Below are 13,764 nucleotides of genomic sequence, written 5' to 3'. Positions count from 1 at the left end.
AGGCTAAGCCTGGTCTGCAAGGATTTCAGTGAGTCTGAGGCCAGCCTGGTCTGCAAAGTGAGTTCCAGGACAGCCAGGACTGCTATGCAGAGAAACCCTGTCTTGCCAGGCATGGTGGTATACAACATCAGTCAGAGCCACATGAGTTCCAAACCAGCTTGAGGTACTTAGAGAGATCCTGTCTCAACAAAGGGGGATAGGGCTAGATGGCACAGTGAGTGAAGACATCACCAAGTCTAACAGCCTAAGTTAGATCCCTGGAACCCACACAGTAGAGAGCAACAACATTCTGAGTTGCCACTGACCTTCCCATATGTGCTGTGGACCATTTGTGCCCCTACCCCATATCACACATGCAAATAAGTTAGTAAATGTAAAGAAATTATAAAACAAAACAGTAAATCAGGTGTGGTGGCTCATGCCGGCAATTCTAGCCCTCATGAGGCAGAGACAAGCAAGGTGTGGCGGTGTGATCCTTTAATCCCAGCACTTAGGAGGCAGAAGCAGGCAGTTCTATGAGTTTGAGGCCAGCCTGATCTACATAGTGAGTTCCAGGCCAGCCAGGGCTACACAGTGAAACATAACATAACATAACATAACATAACATAACATAACATAACATAACATAACATAACAGTAGCCGGGCAGTGATGGCACACGCCTTTAATCCTAGCATGCGGAAAGCAGAGGCAGGTGATCTCTGCGAGTTCAAGGCCAGCCTAGTCTACAGAGTAAGTTCCAGAATAGCCAGGGCTGTTGCACAGAGAAACCCTATCTCAAAACACCCAAAATAAATAAATAAATAAATAAATGTTTTCACATGGAGGTGCTGTTTTGAAAGCAAGTGTGGCTGGGCACTGGTGTACTCCCAGCACTTGGGAGGCAGAGGCAGGTGGACCTCTGTGAGTTCGAGGCCACAGTGAGTTTCAGGACAGGTCCTAAAGCTACAAAGAAACTCGGTCTCGGAAAACAAAACACACAAAAAGACAAACAAGCAAAAAAAGAAACCAAGTGTGTGCACTGACAAAGCTGGTGGCCTTGAGTTCAAGGGGAGCCATGGGGTACACGGTGACATTCTAGAGGCACAGAATGCTTCCTCCAGGCCAAAGCTCCCAGGAGACAGTGCCTGTCACAATGCTTTGGCCACTCTGGGAATAAGACATTTTGTTTCACCATTTGAGGTTTGTTTTGCTTATATTTTCAGAAATAAACTGGGGGCATGTGCTGACTTTTCTTTGAATTTATAAGCACAGAGTACCGTGATCTCAATTATGTTACAAACCTTAAACTACTCTAAAATGTAAAATGCTTGCTGGGTGATTAGGTTTCAGTTTGTTAGACACTTTTTAATCCCAGCACTTGGGAGGCCGAGGCAGGTGGATCTCTGTGAGTTCAAGGACAGCCTGGTTTACAGAATGAGTTCCAGGACAGCCAAGGCTACACAGAGAAACTGTCTCAAAGGAACAACAAACAGCAAAGCATACAGGCCTGAGTTAGCCTGGTCTAAACTAACACTAGAGCCTAGGGACGCACTTGCTGGGTCCTTGCTAGGCAGCTGCAGTGGGAGCTTTGCCTGCGGAGGCCAAGCACTGAGGCATGAGTGTATGTATGTACATCCTCAAGCCCTGGCCCATGCCGCACCTCCAGAGGCTTCCTTCATCCTGGGGCTCATGCTGAGAACCGATTTCATGCCCACTGCCTGGCACCCATGGAAATGCTGTGAACTGTTGATGCAGGAACAAGCCATAGAGACTCCCCACCCCCTCTGCTAGCTTACCAGTGCTATAGGCAGGGGAGCTGGGGCTCTCGGAGATAGGAGACAGGGGTGAGTGAAGTTCTGGGATCTGGTCCATGCTGAGGGCACAGTTCCTGATGGCGTCCCGAGGATGGGGCAGCGAGGTGCTGTGGATAGGGATTCAGTGAGCCCCGAGGTCAGAAATCAGGGCACCCTGCTCCCCACTCCCTTAACTTCAGAAGCAGAAAAAGTGACTGTCATGTTCAATTTCTCAACGGACAAATGCAAAAGCTGGAGACGGAAGAGCTCAGGCGTAGCAGACAACTCCCAGCCCTGGCCCCAGTGGGCTTTGACCTCAGCTGACCCACAGCAGGTCCCAACTCCCAGACACAGCCCCCAGTGGGCCTGACTTCCACAGACCCCGACCTTCAGTGGGCACAGCTCTACCTGCTTCTACTGACTTACTTTCCAGTCACCTCCCTCCCTCAATTACCCTGCTTTCCCTATCTATCCCTACCCAGAATTCTCTTCTCCTAGGCTCGAGGCACAGTTTGGGGACACCTGGCTAAGCTGAGGCTTCTCGGGCTCCTCTACGTCTCTCTTGTCCCTAGAGGAATGACAGGAAGAGACATGCAGGCCAGAGCCCAACTTATCCCCGTGGTCTCTGTAAATTAGACCATAGACCCCATCCTCTGCATAGACAGCCTCTCACTGGTGCCCTCAGCCTCCCACTCCCCTGCAGAGCCTCACATAGCTCAGGGAAATTGGGCCTCCCTTCCATACCCGTTTTCTCATTATTGACACCCCATTTAACAAACCGGGAGAGTGGGGACCTAGCTAACCTGTTGGGGCAGCCATTGCTGCGGGTGACCTTGTCAGTGGTGAGCCCGTCGGTCATGGTAACGCTTCGCCTCTTCATGTGGCTGCCCTTGGAGCCCGAGGGGCTGACGGGGCTGGCAGCCTTGCTGCTGGCCTGGCTCAGGCCATAGCTGGCCTCGAGGTAGCGCAGTGGGAAGGTGCGGTTGACAGGGCAGTAGATGATAGCCCCACTCTGCTCGGACACAGCCTTACGGCTGCCCACGTGGTAACGCACGAGGGCTGGCACATGGTCGAAGCTCTCCTGCTCAAAGAGGTACTGGATGTGGGTGTAGCTCTCACCCGCCTTCACCACCACCTTGTTAATTTTGAAGTGCAAGGCCTGGTTGTGCCAGCGGCACGTGAGCACATAGTCCCCCAGGCTGGTGAGTGAGTCCCGGATGAGGAAGTCGCCGTTGCGCTGCACCAGGGTCTCAGAGACCTACAGAAAGTATGGAGAAACTAAGTTTGCCAGAATACCAGAGCCGGGGTCAGGGGACATGGGGACTTTGAACTGGGGACATCAAGACAGCATCTAGAGCACAGTTGGTAGACATCGGACAGCTGAAGCTTAGAACCAGGTTCCAAGGTGGCAACTCAGCTGAGGCCCTGGGTCAGATGCACAGAGGCCCAGGAATGGCAGGAGGTGGCACTTGGAATGTGCACAGGGCACAATGACTGTAAGCGTTGGGATCACTGTGATTACACACCTAGGTCTCAGACCCAGCCCCTTTCAGGGTTCTTGTCAGGCAAATGAGTTCCAGACACCGTCCTCCACCCACCCTGGACCCCAGGGTATCTCTGGGTGTGTCTGCTCCCTCAAGATACCCTCTCTGCCTAGAATACAGCTGACAAATCCGTTCATCTCCCACAGGCTCCACTCAGAGCCCTTCCTGCTGTGTTTCTGCCCAGAGCTCCACTTGTATACTGTGAAGACCTGGTGCTCTGCGCACACCAGGGCCACCAGCCTCCAAGGAAGCTGCCACCATATCTATCCACCTCCACAAACCCGATCCCCTGTGCTGGGACACTGGGCCAGGTGACCCATCAGTCCAGGTCTGTGATTTTACAAAGTCCACTAAGCCCAGCTACTCCATGTGGCCAAAACTGAGACCCAAAAATAAATGTTCTCAGCCAGGCAGTGATGGAGCACGCCTTTAATCCCAGCCCTCGGGAGCCAGAGGAAGGTGGTTCTGAGTGCAAGGCCAGCCTGGTCTACAGAACGAGTCCCAGGACAGCCAGAGCTACACAGAGAAACCCTGTCTCAAAAAGCCAAAAGGCTGCTCTCTAACCAAGCTCACATGAGGCTGATCTATAAACCAGAAATTACAAAACATAGAACAACATTCCTCGGGCTCACACGCAGTGAGCCCGACATCCTACCTGACCCACACTAGCTCACCTCACCTTCACCATAGTCCCTGCGTTTGAGACAGGGTCTCACTAGAGAGTCCACAACCGCCTTCGGAGGAAACATTCTCTCCATCGTATGGAGGACAGGCCCGGAGAAGTGATGGCACTTTCTCAAAGTCACACAGTAAATGTTAAATATAAGCCTCATCCTCACCAATGGACAGGCCAGAGACTGGGGTGACTGGAGCCGGGCCGAGGTTGGCCAAGGTGTGGGTAGAAGGGTCCAGGGCTGAGATCCCTGCCTGGGGCCCGCTCACCTCCCGAGGGATGCGTCCGTGGTACCAGGCATGGCTGCGGAGGTCTGTGCTGTTGAGCTTCAGTTCCTCTTCCAACTCCTTGTGCAGCTTCTCCGGCGACGAGTCAAGAATGTACTTCTCCTTGGAGAACTGCATGGGGAGAGTGAGATTGGTGTCCAGTTCCTCTGCCCCTTCCTTTTTCCTCTCAACCCATTCTTCCCCAGCTCATCTTTAATCCCGGGATTGTTGAGGACTCCTCACAGTGGGTCCCTATCCCAGACAGTAAAATCTCAATTTATTCTACCAGAAGTACCTATGCAAGGGGTGGATGTAATGAAGCCCAAGTCAGGCCCTGTTCTCCATCCAGTAAGTCCCCAAACTAAGACAGGAGCTTAGCCAAGCAAGGCAGCTGCCATCAGCACCAGGGTGCTGGACAGCGCCAAAGAGTCTCTGCTCTCTCCTGACCAGAAGATTAAGTCTGTGACTGAGGGACTAGAGACGTCCTGAAGGAGACCTCTGTACAAAAACCCACTAGAGTCCACAGGGCCATCTTGAACTACAGGTCAGTCTGAGAGACCTGGACCAACTAGCTAAACAAACGAGGCTACACGTGGGAATGTGAACTGCATGACAGAGGGCCAAACAAAGGCAGTCATAACAGGGGCAGGGGCCCCTCACAGCTGGCTTCACTGCCTATTACAACTTTCCAAGCCCCCCCCCCCTGCAATCTCAAGTGATCCTACCAGACTGGAAGCTGCAGCCCTGCAGGGGAGTCTATAGTCATCACTGAGTTAATGCCAAGGGCTCTGCCTTCCCAGCTACCCATGGTGGGCAGTTTTGGTTTTAGAGGTGACCCAACCCCAGGCATCCTATTATCAGAGGACACCCGTCATAGAGGCAAGCCCACTCCATCTGAGCAGTCTGGGCCTTAACTCTTTCCTCAGTAAAGTAAGTGGGACTCCAGGATCTGCCTCACCTAACGGCTACTCCCCTGTGTGGCTTTGCCAATCCCTAAAGATGGCTGCCCAGGACACATATTCTAGAACTGGTCAGAAGTATATGGATGGGTACGGCAGGAGAACGGAGTCTCTCCTGGCTGCCCCCAGTGTCTGGCAAGTCACTCCTCAAGCATTTCCAGACCTAAGTGCACTCTCCACACAGACCCCTTCCTTGTCTCCACCGTTTCCCAGCAGCAAGATTCCAGCTCCAGTAACAGGGAGACTCCCCAGCTGCGTTCACTCAACCAGAACCAGGCTCAACCTGAGTGTATGCTGAGGCTGGAGCCCAAGGTGCCAAGGATAGCCCACTGTCCTAGAGGTGTCCAGGATAGCCCACTGTCCTAGAGGTGCCCAGGATAGTCCACTGTCCTAGAGGTGCCCAGGATAGCCCACTGTCCTAGAGGTGCCCAGGATAGCCCACTGTCCTAGAGGTGCCCAGGATAGCCCACTGTCCTAGAGGTGCCTGGGACAGCCCACTGTCCTAGAGGTGCCCATTCAGACCCCCACACTTAATTCCAGGTGTCTACATCTTCAGAGATGAAGTGCTCCTTGCCCGGTCAGAGACGAGAAAAACAGGATGGAAGGCAGGTGGACAGGGAAGAGCTGGGGCAAAGATGGGGCCCTGTGGGCAGATTTGGGTCTATGGATGGTGGGCAAGTTGGGCAGAGTATGATGCTGCCTGGGGAGCTAGGACATCACCCAGAAGCCTAAGAAGAGTGCAGCGTGGTGCAAGCCTCACTCCTGTCCGTGGCAGAGGAGCAGGAGGCAACGAGGAAAGGGTGTTAGTTGCCAATGCTTGGGTGTAAGGGAAAAAGGCCGAGGGACCAGGCAGGATGGACACCAGTGGGAAGCCTGGGGACAGGATGGGTCATTCTTTAAAAGGCAGCTAAAGCAAAATCAAGGAACACATGGCAGTGGGGCTCTGAGCTGCCTCCGGAGTTCTAGAGACAGAGGAAACCATCTGGTCGCGCAGGGGAAAAGACAGGGACTGCCCGCAACACAGCAGAAATCAATGCCCTAGCAGGACAGAGAAGTCTTGGCTAAGCTGAGATTTGGGCCTTTCCAGACTACACTTCTCCAAGAGGTCCCTTTATTCCTTAGGATCATTAGCCTCCTCCCTTTTTCTTTTTCTAAATAACTCATTTTTATTTTGTGTGTACTGGTGTTTTGCCTGCATGTGTTTCTGTGCCTAATCTTGGAATTATAGACAGGTGTGAGCTGCCATGTGGATGCTGGGACTCAAACCCGGGTCCTCTGGAAGAGCAGCCAGCGCTCTTCACCCCTGAGCCATCTCTCCAGCCCTAGCCTCCTCCCTTTCATTCTGAAGTGCCCACACCAATGCAGGCCTCCCCCCCACGCACCCCTTCAAACCACAAAGGATTCTGGGAAAGAAAGGTGAGACACACATGAAATGGATCCTGTACCCAGTCATACACACACACACACCACCCTCTGCTCCTAACAGCACACACTGGAACTCCCCTCCCAATTCTGGAATAAATTAGGGATAGACTGTGTCCCAAATAACATGGACAAGACACTGTGTGACCTTGGACCAGTCACTTCCCCGGCTGGGCTTATGTAGCTTCATCTGTAAAGGGGTTCTGGAGACTGGTACCTCATTTCCAGCCCTAATCAAAGGTTAGAGTTGGGGGTGAAGACCCCAACCTCCCACACACCTAGGGCTAGGAAGCCCTAGGACCCCTGTGACCTCCTCCTCACCCTGGGCCTCAGGGTCCTCAGCTCCCAAGAGTTGTTGGGGGGGGGGGGGTGGGTGCGAATGCAGCATCCCTGCGCTCGGAGCAATGCGATTGGCCAGAGATGATCTCACCGCCTCCCGGCCTGCGCACGCCTGATTGGCCCGTGCGGGGATGCTGCGCTCCGCCGCCGGCGGGGCCGTCATTCAGGCGGGCTCGGAGCAACTGTGTGTGTGAGGTTGGGGGAGCTCAGAGGTGAGGTGCCCCGCGTCTCCCAGGAAGCCCGAGAGGCAGCAGTGGGGAGAACCTCTGTCAGGGTCTTAACCTCTTCCCACCAGCCAATGCCCAGCACTATTCCCCCAGCTCCCTTAGGTATCCCAACCCCTGACACAGCCACCCCAGAGGATGCTCCGCAGAGAGGCGGGGTCCGGGTCCTCCCCTCCACCCCCTTCCGTTTAACCCTCGCACCGCCGCTGCGCGCTCCTGCACTGCTGGGCCAACTGGACTGGGAGACCTGCACCCCCAGCACCCTGAACCCACCCAGATGGCTGGAGGGTAGCGACACTGTAGTCTCCGCCGCGTGCCCTGTAGCATACTGCCCTCAACTCAGCTTCTAGACCCCAGCCCTGCGTCCCTGGTACAATGGGGACCCAGGTGGCTCAGGGTCAGCAGCAGGGACCCCATAGCAGACTGGAGGAAAGCCCACCTCCCAGCCGAGTCCCAGTTCCAACTCGCTCCCACGTCTCTTGTAGTCCAGAGTGTCAGGAATGACCCCCTGGATCCGCGCCCCGCGGAGCGCCCTGGGTACCCCGAGGTGAGCTTGGAGCGACCCCGCCCCCTCCCTTCGCCCCTGGCCCGGCCCGCACAACCCTGCGGGGATGCTCTCGGACTGCGGTACCCATCACAGCCGGCCGGGCGCAGTGACCCGGGTCCCCGCGCCGCCCCCTCACCTGCACCTGCACCAGTGAGCCACGGTAGAAGCAGCAGGCAGCGGCGGACAGCGCACTCCACAGGCTGCAGCGCTCCGTCATGGTGCAACCGGGAGACCCAGGTCCCCCGAGCGTGTCAGGGGTGCGGGAAGGGGCGCGGGGACCGACCGGGCTGGGCACCGGCTGCGCGTGCCTCTCAGCGGCGCGATTACCTCATCGCCTGGTCGGAGGAGGAGCGGGGAGGCGGGGCGGGGAGACCCCACCCTCCAGCCAGCTGGGGAGGGAGGGGAGCGAGGAGAGGGAGGGGAGGGGACCATTGTTCCTCCCTCCACCACCACCCCATTCCCCTATGTGGGTTCCCCAGGACCTGCAAAGAGGGATGACACCCAGGGCAGCGGGGTGGAGTGGGAATCCCGAGGCGGGCAATAAGGCTCCCGCTTTTCGTTACTCTCGCTCCCCTCTGGGTCTCTCAGACCCGGAGCCAGCAGGGACCCTGAATTCAATTCAATCTAAAGCTACAAAAATCCTCATGTTTAACCCAATCCTTTGTGGCTTCGGGTTTCTCATCTCTGATTGAGAACAGCTGATTCTGGCAGTGCCACAGTCAGGAGGCTGTTGGAGCGCCAAGCGCAGCCCACCTGCCTCTCTAACTCCCCAGGCTCCCCACCCTGGGGTCCTTCTCTTTGAGCCCGGAGGAGACGTGTGGAGACGTCTGGAATACAAGGCAAAGACGTGCAGAACTTTGTGAGTGTCACCAAGCTCAATCAAAAAAGTTGCCTGGTAAAGATAACTATCCATAAAGACGCCCTATTAAGTGGGTATCACAAAACCTGAGTTTGGGGTAAGAGCTTGCCTAGAGTGCATGCCTGCCAAGGGTTAGGCACGGAGTCCAATGCCAGCACAGAAGGGATCACACAATCAAAGTCTGGACTTGCAGGCTTGGATGTGGTTTAGCTGGTAGAACGCTAGCTTGCCCAGCATGCAATCCCACATAAACACACCCCAGTCTCGGCACTCAGGAGGTGGAGTATCACAAGTTCAAGGTCATCTTTGGCTACCCGGTAAGCTCAAGGCTAGTCTGGGCTACATGAGACCTGTTATAATAACTAACAACAACAAGAAGAAGATAGGGCATCCAAACTCTTCCTTCCCATAGGTTGTGTGACCTCATGCAGGTGAGTCCACCTCTCTGGACCCTAGATGATTATTTTCTATAGATATACCCGAAGCTCTGAGCATAAAGTGTGAAACCTTATGGGCTCGGTATTTTGAAGTCCTGAGAGTCCAGGGTCCCTGTCATTGTTTGGGGACTTGGGAGTTTTGGACACTCTTCATTGCTGAATCGTTCAGGGCAGGAACAAAGTTTGGAAACAACTGATTCCAACCCTCACCAGTAGAGACTTTAAACAAAGCTAAACTTGCTTTAAGGATTGCCCAGCAGTTCCAGCGAGCAGGTGTTCCTCCTCTGAGGGTTTTTACAGTCTTTTCCCCTGTAATGGAGATGGAACCTGGGGCCTCAAGCAAGGTAGACAAAGGCTATACCCTAGCTATGTCCTCAACCCTGAAATCTATATTTTAACTCCATAAAGAGAAAAGAGAGCCACCAAACTTCATAAGGTTTTCACTGCCTTGCCAGGCATAGCTGATCTGTGGCATTCCAGTCCCACCCTGGCTCCGCCCCCATATAGCCCCTCCCCTGTGCTACAGCAGCTCTGTGACTTGATGTCCCTGAAATCTGGGTCCAAGCCAGCCTGCCCTGGTCCAGACTGAAGCATTCCCTAGGAGGCACAGACTCACTGAGCCCCCAAGGTCCCCTGCTTCACATGAGCAAATGCTAAGTCTCAGAGAAGCAAGTCACTGCCAAACTTGGGACCAAAATCCAGACCCAGGCTATGGCTCTGTGTGTAGGGTGCTGGCCCTGCCTGTAGGAAGCTTTGGATCTGATGCCCAGCAGCGCATAAACCAAGTGTGGTGGTGGATGGCTGAAGTCCCAGCACTCTGGAAATACAGGTGGGAGGATAAGAAGTTCAAGGTCATCTTTGACTATGTAGTAAGATTGAGGCTACCCTGGGCTACATGAGACCCTATCATGCATACATACACAGACACACACAGACACACACACATGCACGCACACATGCATGCACACACACCTATTGTTGACACATATCTTTAATCCCAGCACCACAGAGGTAGAAGCTGGTGTTTGAGACCAAGTTGGTCTATATAGTGAATTCCAGGACTACACTATGAGACTGTCTTAAAATAAATCAGTCGATCAGCCGGGAGGGGGTGGCTCACACTTTTAATCCCAGCACTCAGGAGGCAGAGGCACGTGGATCTCTGTGAGTTCGCGGCCAGCCTGATCTACAGAGCAAGTTCCAGGATAACTAGAGCTATTATACAGAGAAACCCTGTCTCAGATAAACAAACAAACAAACAAATAAATAAATCAGCCATAAGTTTAATGGATTAGAGAATGTGCCCAAACCCTGAGTAATTCATAATTCTCGGGTTCCTGCCTGGACTGAGAACCCTTTGCGTCCATGGCATTTTTCCTTGCCCTCTGCAGTATTTGATGTTCATCCAAGGCCTGGCTCAGGAGAAACTTCCTGATGGTAGAAGGGCCAAGGACATTGTCTTGAGTCTGAGCATCAAGCGTGGGGCACAGTACCAGCTCCGCCCCACAGAATCGCTCATGAGTGTGAGAAAGTCCTAAGTTTCTAACCTGCAAATGGAAAACCCAATATGAGTTGGGTTTCCCTAAAGAACAACAACAAAGGATTCAGGAGACAGCTCAGTGAATAAGGGCACCTGCTGCCGAGGCCAGCGACCTGAGTTCAGTCCCCAGAACCCACATGGCAGAGGGAGAGAGCTGACTCCCACAGTCTGTTCTCTGATGCCAGCATGCACACCCTGGCACATTTACAATGAACAAACAAACACAAACAAACAAATAAACAAATAAAAAGTTTTCTAAGGGGACTGGAGAGATGGCTCAGCGGTTAAGAGCATTGCCTGCTCTTCCAAAGGTCCTGAGTTCAATTCCCAGCAACCACATGGTGGCTCACAACCATCTGTAATGGGGTCTGGTGCCCTCTTCTGGCCTGCAGGCATACACACAGATAGAATAATGTATACATAATAAATAAAAAATATTAAAGAAAAGTATTCACTTTATTTTAAAAAAAAGTTTTCTAAGTTTGCAGAAGAGCAAACAGCCCTGCTGTTCGCAGCAGCCAGCATTAATTTCCAGAGAATCGGCTTTCAAAATGCTACTTAGTCTTTGTTATTACTACTGTTATTTCCAAACCCATGTTTTCCTGCTGAGACAGGACTGTAGACAGTCCACTGTGTCCTGAAACCGCCACTACCCGCCGTCCTCCTACCTCAAACTCCTAAGTTGCGCGCGGCAATCACGTGCCATTGTGTTCAACAAACAAAAACGACAACACCCTGCCTTGTGTGATGGGCTCACTCTGTAAAGTGTCTGGCACACATGCACGAGGACATGCGTCCAATATCCAACAACCGTAATTAAAAACCGAACCAACCAAACAACAACAAAAACGGGTGCAGTGGCTCTTATTTGTAATCTCGGCACCGGGAGTGAACACAGGAAGATCCTGGGGGGCCATGGGCCTGTCAGTGAAACCCCAGGTCACAGCAACACCCACAGTGGACAGGAGCAACTACACACACACACACACACACACACACACACACACACACACACACACACAGATACAAGCGTGTACTCATATACACACAAACTGCATTGTAAACACTGCCAGTATTTACGATGTTAGGCTTTTTGCTTGTTTCCTTTTAACTCACAGAGATCGGCCTGTCTCTACTTCCCGCTCCAGAGTGCTGGGATTAAAGGCGTGCACCATCACCGTGTGGCCTTTTGCTTGTTTCTTTCTCCTAGGCTGGCCTCAAACTCACTTTGTAGCAGAGGATGACCTTGAGTTTATCCTTCTGCCCCTTGAGTGCTGGGGTTACAGGCACACAAGAGCACTCAATGTATATGGTGCTGGGGATTGACCCCCAAGGTCTCTGCAGACTAGGCAAGCACTCTACCAACTAAGCCATAGCCCTAGCTCCCGAACTAGGCTCTTGACGTCTGTGAATTGTGCCCAGTCTATGCTGAAAAGCTGAGCTACTCCTCCTATTCCCCTTCCAGCACCAGCACTCATTAGATCCCAGAGACTGGGTGGGATCTCACTGTGGTGGTCACTGCATGGGGACATCCTCGGGATGCTGTCCAACTGGACATGGTGGGTCTGAGACCAGCAGAGTGACAGAAAGCATGGGAAATAACTGCCCAGAATGATCCCCTGTCCCTGAGGGCTGCCCACCCCGACCTTCTCCTCCCAGGAAGAAGTCAGGTTCCTAACAGGCACCGGGTGCTCTATCCGTCTACAGTCAACCCCACCCCCCCGCCCCGCCGCCCCTCCTACCTTCACATAGTCGCCAGCAGCCTCCAGTTCTCCAGCAGCCCTGGAAGAAGGGAAAAGAATGAATATTCTCAGTGTTTCTCAGATCTCTTAAGTCTCCGCCTGCCTCTCGGCCTGGGGCCTGGCCGTTTTGGGAGCCCAGAATGCTTATACAGGGCAGGAGGATCCGTGGCTGTTCCACCCTGCAGGCTGTGCAACCCTGCGGAGGTTCCTTCACCTCTCTGATCCTGGGTTTCTTCTCGATAGATCAGGAACAAAGACAGCCACTGCCTAAGAGAGTTGTCTGGAGGACTCAGGGTGAGCATCCAGCTCATGACTTGTACTTTCCTGGTGTCTGCTTCTTTTCCCTGCTTCCCCAACCTGATCCCTACCCCTAAGCACTGGAGGGCCTAGGCTGAGGCTCAACCCCTCTCCTAGCCCTTCACTCCTTGGTCTACATTGCCAGCATATTAGCTAGTCACTGTACAAACCCAGCCACCGCTGGTTACATCCCATACACACATATTCTTGGTGGCTATTTTTCCAGGATATTGAACAAACAACCTTCCCCTATGTGAGTCACTTCCCCTAGTCACAGCTTCGTGTGTGTGTGCATGTCTGTGCACACGTACGCACATGCATATACGCTTTTTTATTTTGCATTTGACTGAGACAGGGTCTCATGTAGCCCAGACTGAACTCAAATGTGCTAGGTAGGTGCGACAGGCTTTGAACTTGCTCCTCCTGCCTGTACCTGAATGCTGGGATTACCAGCCGTGGCCTAAAGAACTTAAACCTTCCTCTAACACAGGCCCATTCCTCACCCAGGGCTCTCCTGTTCCCTTCAGTCCTCTTAATGTCTGAGGCATCTCCGATTTGCCACCCACAAGCAACTCCTTGTCCTCCACTGCCTTCCCTTCTTTGGGTCCCAGCTCCCTCCTTCCTGCTGTGACAGCCAAAGGCTCGGGTCCACTTTCTACCCTTGGCCCACCAGTAGGCTATGGCCCATTCAGCAGCCCTTGATCCATGCCACAGGCCCCGCCCCGCCAAGCAGGAAATCCTCCCTTAGAACAGAGTACAACCAAGTCTCCCCCGAAGCCAGGCCACCCCTGACTCTTGCTGTTTCCCCATGTCCACTTGCCCGAACTATTAGTTTCAGTTCTGATACCAGACAGCGACTAAGTAGCCAAAGCAGGTGACCCCACTCCCCAGGAGTTCCCCTCAATCACCAAGCCTCACTCAGCCACTTAGTCTGGTCTGAATTCCTAGACTCAAGACTGCCGCAGACTCTGGAATAGCCAAGATTATAGGTGACAACTGCAGACCTGTCTAAAATTCCTTCCCTCTTCTCCAGTGCTGGGGAGGAGAGGCCTGGCCCTGCATGCTCTAGGCAGCACACTACAGCTGAGCCGCAACCTCAGCCCTATCGGCTAAAGAATAAAACGTATTCTCTCTCCACAGC

The 13,764-nt window shown here is 53.3% G+C and overlaps 1 protein-coding gene across 3 annotated transcripts in view; it reads right to left on the bottom strand.

Moving 5' to 3' along the window:
• Sh2d3c (SH2 domain containing 3C) overlaps positions 1–13,764 on the bottom strand; it is a 33,341-nt gene that overhangs the window by 5,331 nt on the left and 14,246 nt on the right. For 2 of the 3 annotated variants that reach the window (XM_038337890.2, XM_038337891.2), the window contains 4 exons: positions 12,327–12,366; positions 4,261–4,389; positions 2,578–3,032; positions 1,778–1,902 (listed from right to left, as the gene is read on the bottom strand). In XM_038337890.2, the coding sequence (XP_038193818.1) occupies positions 1,778–1,902; positions 2,578–3,032; positions 4,261–4,389; positions 12,327–12,366 (749 nt within the window). Of the gene's footprint in view, positions 1–1,777; positions 1,903–2,577; positions 3,033–4,260; positions 4,390–7,884; positions 8,744–12,326; positions 12,367–13,764 lie in introns of those variants that run through there. The other variant, XM_038337892.2, reaches the window with a different exon arrangement.

Source organism: Arvicola amphibius, chromosome 7 (genome assembly GCF_903992535.2).
Source record: "Arvicola amphibius chromosome 7, mArvAmp1.2, whole genome shotgun sequence".
In the NCBI taxonomy this organism is placed as follows: domain Eukaryota; kingdom Metazoa; phylum Chordata; class Mammalia; order Rodentia; family Cricetidae; genus Arvicola; species Arvicola amphibius.
Note: the sequence above shows the minus strand (reverse complement) of the source record. Positions and strands in the feature narration are given on the sequence as shown.